Below are 9,170 nucleotides of genomic sequence, written 5' to 3'. Positions count from 1 at the left end.
TGACTCCCTTTTACAGTCAGAAAACCTTTGAAATGTATTCTTTGAAAAATAAACCCAGGCAAAATTCTTCTCCCCTGCTCATAGGTGCTGACTCCGTGGGTGCTCCGGGGCTGGAGTACCCACTGGGGAAAAATGTTGGGTGCTGAGCACCCACCAGCAGCCCCCCTCCAGTGCCTCCCACCCGCCGGCGGGTCCCATGGACCAGAGCCTCCGCCTTCCGCGAATAGCTGTTTCGCGGCGTGCAGGAAGCTGGGGAGAAGGGGAAGGAGCGAGGATGCGGCGCGCTTGGAGGAGGGGGCGGAACTGGGCGGGAAGAGTGGAGGTAGAGTGGGAAGAGGCAGGGTGGGGTTTTAGGGGAAGGGGTGGAGTGGGGGTGGGGCCTGGGGCGGAGCACTTTGAAAAGTCGGCGTCTGTGTTTCCTCTGGTTGCAGGCGCCAAGCCCCTTCTTCCTCCTCTGGTCAATTCGCTTTCTCGTTTGCCTTGATCACTTTGTTTACCTTAGATGTACATGGACTTTTATTGTCCTTTTCTTGTAACCAGGCCATGTGGTTTTCTCATCTGCCTGTTAGCCTGATCCATGCAGAGACGTAACCCACGTTCCTTGGTTTATCAACTGCCTCCACAACATCTTTTAAGAACACATTTCCAGCACACGTACATAACTGTTTATACGCAACCCATACCCACATCACACAATGATATTTATGACCAGCATGTCACCATTTTTCATGATACCTCACAAGAACTGTTTGGCTAAATATTCTGACAAGAGCGTGTTGGGCGTAGTGAGTTTGTCAGATCTGCTGGGATTTATGGTTACATAACAGTGCACCCTTTGCCAGTTGGCATAAAAGAGCCCTTAGGGGCACAACTACGTATGAAATCCGAACAAATGACAGAATTGGAATAACTTCACCTCTGAAATGCAACCACGCTTGGGGTAATGACTGCAGAAATGGCACACAACACGCTACACAACTGTGTATGTATGTGCAGACAGGTGGAGAAATTTTGGCTGACACCAGGGCAAAAGTCTCATCTGATGTGGCCCCTATTTTAATACTACCAAACATCTTATCTGCAATTTATATCTATGGTATACTGTATATCAATATAGGTTAGATATACATAATAAACTATATCTACATATATCACCCAAAAATACTAAGTTAAAAGAATAATATTAAGGTTGCACAGTCAAAAGTTAGGAAATGCCAGAATTAAGGCTGTCGGTGTAACCTTAATTCAGCCCCCTTATGCATATGCATTATGGTGTTCAATTACACTACCACTTACTGTTTTTTCCACAAGACCACTGCCTCATTCAGTGCACAGAATGGATGGTGCTCACTTAGTGAGCAGCTATTTAATATTTTGTTTTCTTCACATTTTTCAGTGGGTGACTCCAGGCCTTTACTGCACACTATTCAAACCCTGCCCTGAAGACAGAATTATTAATTTCCTCGTGGGCTTTTCTATGGTACTGTTGTGATAACGGGTCATACAACTTTACCCTAATTGTGAGCTCAACTGTGAAAAGTGAATGAAAGTTCAGAAAGTGTCACAATAACTTATAAAAACAAATGTTGATGGGAAAAGGGGCAAAAGATATCTGTGTACCAGTGCCCCTGAATCTTGTTTAAGACTAAAAAGAAAAGGAGGACTTGTGGCACCTTAGAGACTAACCAATTTATTTGAGCATGAGCTTTCGTGAGCTACAGCTCACTTCATCGGATGCATTGGTTAGTCTCTAAGGTGCCACAAGTACTCCTTTTCTTTTTGTGAATACAGACTAACACGGCTGCTACTCTGAAACCTTGTTTAAGACTGTTTAACATCAGATAGTGATTGGGTCATCTTAACACCTTCAACTCTTTGGGTCCATTTAGTCCCTCTAAATTAATACAATAGCATCACCGTAGCACCTGAGTGCTTTACAAACATTTATTTCCACAACACCCCTGTGAGATGAGGGCGTGCTGTTATCTTCATTTTACAGAGGGGGAACTAAGGCACAAAGAGATTAAGGTCCAAAGTATCTACTAATTTTGGGTGCCTGGCTATTTGAGACACCTGGGACCTGATGTTCCAGAATACTTAGCATTATGCAGTACTTTATGTGTTGAAAGCACAGCTCCCATTGATTTCAGCTGCAGCTGGGACAGCGGATTCCGGGAACAGCAAATGGCTCATTATTGGCTCAAAGGCCTTATTTCAAGTTCCGGCTCCAGAGCATGAGGACACTGGAGCGTCCAAAAGAAAAGTTTGTGGGAAAGTGTTTTCCTCCTTCTCACAAACGGCTGAACTCTTTCGGCTCAATTTTTTTTTTTTTTAAATTCATCTCGAGGAGACACCTGGCAGGGAAAGCGTCAGTTCCACCAGTTAAAGTTTGGCAAAGTTATAAACGCTGAAAGCCTCAGTGTGAGATGGGCTGGGTACCCATAACAGGCAGCCCTCCAGCCCCAGGGGTTGCTAGTTCTATCTAGCCCGCAGGCCATCTGCACAGCTGTTCAGACAGTGCAAATAACTGGCTTTCCTGTGGGGGGAGTCTCATGTGCCCAGATAGACGTTTCTCCCCCAATCTCTGCAACTGTTGCTCTTCCCCTCCAAAAACTATCTGGGCAGCTGCGACCTCCTGCCTGTGGGGGGCTGGAACAATTTGTATGGGGGGGGGGGGGAAGCTGAGAGCGATTGAACCAAACTGTAAAGCCTGTATGTATGATAGAAACCACTTCAAGACAGGGGTGCTGCAGCACCCCCAGGGGCGGCCTCTATGCTCCTGCCCCCCCCCCAAAACTAAGGGCATGGGAAGCCCAGCCCGAGCTGCTGAGGTGTCCCCCCCGCCCGCTCTCTATAGCTGGGGCTGGCCCCGCCCCCTTCGCCCAGCAGCGTCGCGTGTCAATCACCCCCCCCCCCGCAGCGGCCCCGCCCCCCCCGGGCCCGCGCACGTGCCCCGGGCCCTGCCGCTCGCTCGCTCGCTGGCCGGGGCGCTGCTGGCCGGCCGGGCGCGGGGGCGATGGTTTTCCTGAGCGCGCCCTGCTGGCTGCGGAGCCGCCTGACCGACCGCTTCTGGAGGGTGCAGGCGGTGCTCAAGCATGCGCGGGTGAGTGAGTCCAGCCCCGGTTCCCGGCCCCGGGCCTCTTTCCGCCCCGGCCCCGCTCGCGGCTTCGGCGCCTGCCTGGCCTGGCCTGGCCTCGCCGCCTTTTGCGCATCTGCCGGGAGCCAGGCGCTTCCTCCTGCCCTGTCCCCGCCTCGCACCCAGAGCCCGCCGCTCCCAGCCCGGCCGCGAACCCGCAGGGGGTCGTGTCCCCCAAGGAGCAGAAGGGGGGTGTGTGGGGGGGTGTCGTGTCCCCCAAGGAGCAGAAGGGGTGTGGGGGGGGTGTCGTGTCCCCCAAGGAGCAGAAGGGGTGTGTGTGTGTGGGGGGGGTGTCGTGTCCCCCAAGGAGCAGAAGGGGTGTGTGTGTGTGGGGGGGGTGTCGTGTCCCCCAAGGAGCAGAAGGGGTGTGTGTGTGGGGGGGGGTGTCGTGTCCCCCAAGGAGCAGAAGGGGTGTGTGTGTGGGGGGGGTGTCGTGTCCCCCAAGGAGCAGAAGGGGTGTGTGTGTGTGTGGGGGGTGTCGTGTCCCCCAAGGAGCAGAAGGGGGGTGTGTGTGGGGGGGGGTGTCGTGTCCCCCAAGGAGCAGAAGGGGTGTGTGTGTGGGGGGGTGTCGTGTCCCCCAAGGAGCAGAAGGGGTGTGTGTGGGGGGGTGGGTGTCGTGTCCCCCAAGGAGCAGAAGGGGTGTGTGTGGGGGGGTGGGTGTCGTGTCCCCCAAGGAGCAGAAGGGGTGTGTGTGGGGGGGTGGGTGTCGTGTCCCCCAAGGAGCAGAAGGGGTGTGTGGGGGGGGTGGGTGTCGTGTCCCCCAAGGAGCAGAAGGGGTGTGTGTGGGGGGGTGGGTGTCGTGTCCCCCAAGGAGCAGAAGGGGTGTGGGGGGGGTGTCGTGTCCCCCAAGGAGCAGAAGGGGTGTGTGTGTGTGGGGTGGGTGTCGTGTCCCCCAAGGAGCAGAAGGGGTGTGTGTGTGGGGGGGGGGTGTCGTGTCTCCCAAGGAGCAGAAGGGGTGTGTGTGTGTGGGGGGGTGTCGTGTCTCCCAAGGAGCAGAAGGGGTGTGTGTGTGGGGGGGGGGTGTCGTGTCTCCCAAGGAGCAGAAGGGGTGTGTGTGTGTGGGGGGGGTGTCGTGTCCCCCAAGGAGCAGAAGGGGTGTGTGTGGGGGGGGGGTGTCGTGTCCCCCAAGGAGCAGAAGGGGTGTGTGTGGGGGGGGGGTGTCGTGTCCCCCAAGGAGCAGAAGGGGTGTGTGTGTGTGGGGGGGTGTCGTGTCCCCCAAGGAGCAGAAGGGGTGTGTGTGTGTGGGGGGGGTGTCGTGTCCCCCAAGGAGCAGAAGGGGTGTGTGTGTGGGGGTGGGTGGGTGTCGTGCCCCCCCAAGGAGCAGAAGGGGGGTGTTTGTCCCTTTCTTTTTGTTAGTTGCTTCCTCCCACACCCCATCCACTTACAGTCTTGTCCTTCTTCTGGGCCTGAAGGTGACACTCCTGTTCCTCTCTTGAGTTGCCCAGTGCATGGTGGGGGGAATGGCAGAGAGCACAGATAAAGCTTTCACTCTGGTCTCCCCAGAGGCTGTGCTCTTCTCCATAATAGAGCCAGAAGTTCACACCCTTTGTTTTTTTTTATACAAAAGAGAGGCATGATGTTCTGGCGTAAAGGAAAATAGCTGACTTATTGGCTGTCCATGGTTGCCGTATAAATGGGATTAGATGGTTACCTGAGCCTTGCTTGCACATATAAGGTTAAAGGGATAGTGTGAACTTAAATTTGGTCCCCAGAAATATAAATACTGTAGAAACAAGTTTTGATAAAGCCTTAACCAAACATTCCCTCAGTGTTTGAAATCCAGACACTGCAGCAGGAGCAATCTGAAAATGACACTTGAGTATAAACAATGAAACTGGCTGAATTGACTTAATTTGAACTGATCAAAATGCAAAAAGTAAAGAGCATTAACAGTGACAAGTAAATGTATATTGGTAGATCTTCAGGTGTTCTTAGAACAGGTAAAGATACTTCTTTACAATACAACTTAAGTGGACAGTCTCTCTTTAATCCTATATGCAATAGTTTAAAAGGAATTTTCTGTAAGGGCATATTGTCAGCAGCTTTGGTGATATAATCAGCTGCTATAGCATTGAGCAGGGCATTGCCTACAATTAAATGGGCATATCCTACACTTTCGGGTCCCAGTCTAGCCATATATCATGACTACCCTGTGGGGATACTTGTTGGAGGGCAGACTAATTGCATGGTGCACTTGCCCAGTGTTAATTTTCCATATGTGCAACTGTGGTGGTTTCCACAGATACTATATGATCATCAGTGGTACACGAAGTGGCTCAAGCTATGAGACGTTACTAAGGATAGGGATTCCCAATTGATTTCCCGCTTTTTGCATACAGGCAGCCCCTTCTGTTTTTTAAGAGTTAGAAAGTTAGTGTGAGTTTGGCCCACTGTTAGAATCTGGGATTGAAAACTAAAACTGATTCTGTGCTCTGTCCAGCCAGTGAGAAACTGTAGTCTTTCTCAGGTTACTTAATCTTTCAGTTACTATTTCCCCATTTGTAAAATGAGAAAATTGGCTGAGGCTTAACTAATGTTTGTAAAGTGCTTTGAGATCCTCTTAATGAAAGGCTCTTTAGAAATGCAAAGTGATATCTTCTATATTCATATTATTGAAAGGCTTTACAGCCTTATAAAGTTAATAACTGAACTGGAACATCTTGTTTTTGCCTTAGCATTTTCGTGGAAGGAAGAACCGCTGCTATAGATTGGCTGTACGAAGTGTTCGGAGAGCTTTTGTGAAGTCTACAAAGGCCAGAAGAGAAAAGAAGAAATTCATGAGAGCGGTAAAAAACAAACCAAAATGATAGATGTAAACAGTGAAACTGGAAGAGACTAGAGTCATTTTTATATAGCTGTTTTCCTACTCGGGGTATCCCAAAATGCTTTACAAACTGCTGTTGAAAGAGTAGTTTTCCAAGTTCAAGGCAAGTGCAATAGCCCCTGTTGGCTTTGTAGTAGCTCATGTTGCATCAGAATTTTAGCATTGAAGAAATGTTGGTCAGGACACATTGTATTTATCGAATCTGAGCACATCCATATGTCTAATTCTTTACCAAAAGAAAGCATCAACTAGAATATTTGTATTTTTATATTTAAATCGTTGTGTTTTTTAAGCTCTGGATTACGAGGATTGAAGCAGCTTCTCTTGAACATGGTTTGAAATATCCAGCTTTCATAGGCAATCTGCTTAAGGTAAGTGTGTTGCTTGAAGAAGAATTGCACTGAAATGGTGACAGGTTGTCCAAAATTCTCATTGGTCTTTCAATCAGTCATTCCATAAAACACCCAGAAAACCTTCCAGTTCTGCTGATGAGGGATAAATATGAAATTTCTTGTCTATGCTTTTTCTTGCTTACTGCAATAATGTAGTCCTGTTTTATACTTGTATCTATTTGTGCTACAAGTGACCTTCTTTTATCTTGGCAGCATAAGAGCTCAACATAAGACTCATAACACATTCCTACCTCTTCACTATAGATTTATGTGATCAGAAGAACTTGTTTTCATTTATTCTTTAAAGGGACAGTGTCAATTTACATTGTTTATTGTAAATGTTGTTACCTATGCTACTGTCAGGTCCTCAGAGTAATAGCTGCCTTTTTAGATATCAAGATATTTTAAAAATACAAAACAAATAAAACATTGAATTACTAGAAGTGAGTTTAAAAATCCAAATTACTTTTCACTAATTAAACTGGTGCATTTCAGTCAGCTTGGACAACAAAAATAAATGCAGTCAGTTTCGCTGCTACATTCTTAGCACTTCAGTGCTCTTAAAACATACAGGGGGATTTGTTTCAAAGCTTCACATTAGAATTGGAAAAATTTGTTGGTCTTAGGTTTAGCTTGTTTCTCCAAACTTTTAACCTGAGCAAAATTTAAGATGGCAGTGTGCTTTAAACACTGTTAGTCATCCCCCGCCCCCCCTCTCAATTAAGGCTGTAGAACAGCTGGATAGAAAATTAAACCAGTAGCTTATTTGATCAACTAATTAAATCAGATTTATTCTAAAGTTATCAAACTGTTAAAGTGCTTCTATTGTTTTTATTGTAACTCTTGGTAACTAATGGAATAAAGTACTCTGCATAGAAGTTCCATCAAACTCAGACAAAGGAACAGGTATTTCAGAGAAAGTCAGTGTCCCTTGCATCTTAGAATTGTCCATCAGGGAGGTCCTTAGTTTCATTTTCCAAAAGAAGCAGACCTGGTTTCTATAATCTTTTGACATTTTAGATCATCCACTCATTGCTCTATGTAGTCTATAAAGGGACCGATCCTGAGGTCCTTCCATTTTGAGACCCTTTTAAGGGCTGGATCCTGAGTTCCGCATCCACCACTCCTGTGGAAGTCCATGGGAATTGTTGATGTGCAGCACTTCATGGGATTGGGCCCTGAAACTCAAACTTGGCTTTTTATTTAAAGGTGAAAATAAATGGATGGGCTGAGAATATTTCTGGATGTTATTGCATAATCTGAAGTACTATGTAGGGATGGTTAAGGAACAGGACTAGGAACTAAGAGCCAAGTTCTGTTGCCACCTCTGAAACGGACAACTTGTGTGACTCTGGCCAAGTCAATTTCTGTGTATCCATTTCCTCACCTCTAAAATGGATAGACTACGTTACAAAGGAGCACTGAGAACCTTGGATGGAAGTCACTATAAAAGTGCAAAACATTATTTCAATAAGAATTCCCATCCCTTTGGAACATATTTACCTTGTTTGCTGGAATTTGAAAACTAGAGCATCCAAGATCAGGCACTTACTATGTAGACTTCCATAAAGGAAGAGACTCCCCACTGTAGCTTCTGGAATTGGTTCAAAAGGGGTTTTAGAAAACCCGTGGTTATCTGTTTTGTATCGTATTGCTGTTGTTGAATTGTATGACACTTTCCCCTTGGGATATTCACAAAAATTAGATGTGTATCTTGTGAGGTTTTCGCAGGTAGTAAAATCAGATGTTCGTTTGCCTAAAATATCCATTAAATAGTAGCATTTTAATGAAACATGTATATAATAATGCACTTAAGAACTTAACAATGAACATTTGTAAAAGGACAATTACTATGCTCTTCATTGACCATCCTTCTTGCATTTAGTGCCAGGTGGAGCTGAACAGGAAAATGCTTGCTGATCTGGCTATTTATGAGCCAAAGACATTCAAGTCCCTAGCTGCCTTAGCCCAAAGGAGGAGACAAGAAGGCTTCCTTGATGCCCTTGGAGATGGAAAAGAACCAGAAGGAATATTTTCACGAATTGTACACCATTATTGAAGTGACAGGCATAATCTGCAATTATAGCTGCCTATTCTAAGCAGAGACTTGTATTTCAAAGTAAGTTTGCACCCCAGAGAACAAAAAAGGTCATATCTATGAAACAAAATCCTCTAAAATCAATCTAGCAAGAAAGAAGGAAGTCTTAGACAACTAGCTTGTAAACTTATGAGGACGGTTCTTTTTCCTTAGTGGTTTTGGTTAAAATTGCAATCTAAGCTTAACAGGGATAAACCCTACTGTGCAGAAGTCACTCTACGTCAAAATGTTGTGTAAACATTTTTGTTCTGTAACAATCTAATAAAGGGTTTTTTATGTATTATGAAAATATCTGAATAGTCACTTCTGGTGTCACAGTACAATAACATACATTTTTAAATGCTTCCTGAAATGTTGACAACTATCCCACATTGATGTTTTTCTACATGCATCTATGTGGCACTCAGTGTTAATGAGGTTATATTGCAAAGCTATGGCTTAAATATATGACGCATAAGATGACTTTGGAAGTACCTGCTAAAAAGCAGAAAAAAGGAAAATCTTAAAGGCTTAGTAAGGCGTGTGCTGCAGCTAGTAGAGTTCTACTAAAATAAGTAGTCAGTCCATGAGATAAGCATGTGAAGGCATCTTTAAAAAAAGAAAAAGAAAAGCTAGCGAAATCACCAGAAATTCAGAAGTTGTTACGAGTATAAACCATGCCTTCTCAAGTATTGTGCCATCTAGCTTCATGCCACAAAATGTGGAGTATCTAGCTTTTCT

General features: G+C 46.1%; 1 protein-coding gene across 1 annotated transcript; it reads left to right on the top strand.

Annotated features, from left to right (window-relative positions):
* The first annotated feature begins 2,929 nt into the window (after nucleotides 1-2,929).
* On the top strand, nucleotides 2,930-8,739 carry MRPL20 (mitochondrial ribosomal protein L20). Its single transcript, XM_084651916.1, has 4 exons — nucleotides 2,930-3,103; nucleotides 5,812-5,922; nucleotides 6,254-6,331; nucleotides 8,238-8,739. Exons 1-4 carry the CDS (start codon nucleotides 3,017-3,019, stop codon nucleotides 8,409-8,411), a joined length of 450 nt encoding a protein of 149 aa, XP_084508042.1. The 5' UTR covers nucleotides 2,930-3,016; the 3' UTR covers nucleotides 8,412-8,739.
* The last annotated feature ends 431 nt before the right edge of the window (nucleotides 8,740-9,170 follow it).

The sequence above is a fragment of the Lepidochelys olivacea genome, assembly GCF_965140295.1.
Source record: "Lepidochelys olivacea isolate rLepOli2 genome assembly, chromosome: 18".
Taxonomy (NCBI): Eukaryota; Metazoa; Chordata; order Testudines; family Cheloniidae; genus Lepidochelys; species Lepidochelys olivacea.
This window is presented reverse-complemented; position numbering and strand designations above follow the sequence as displayed.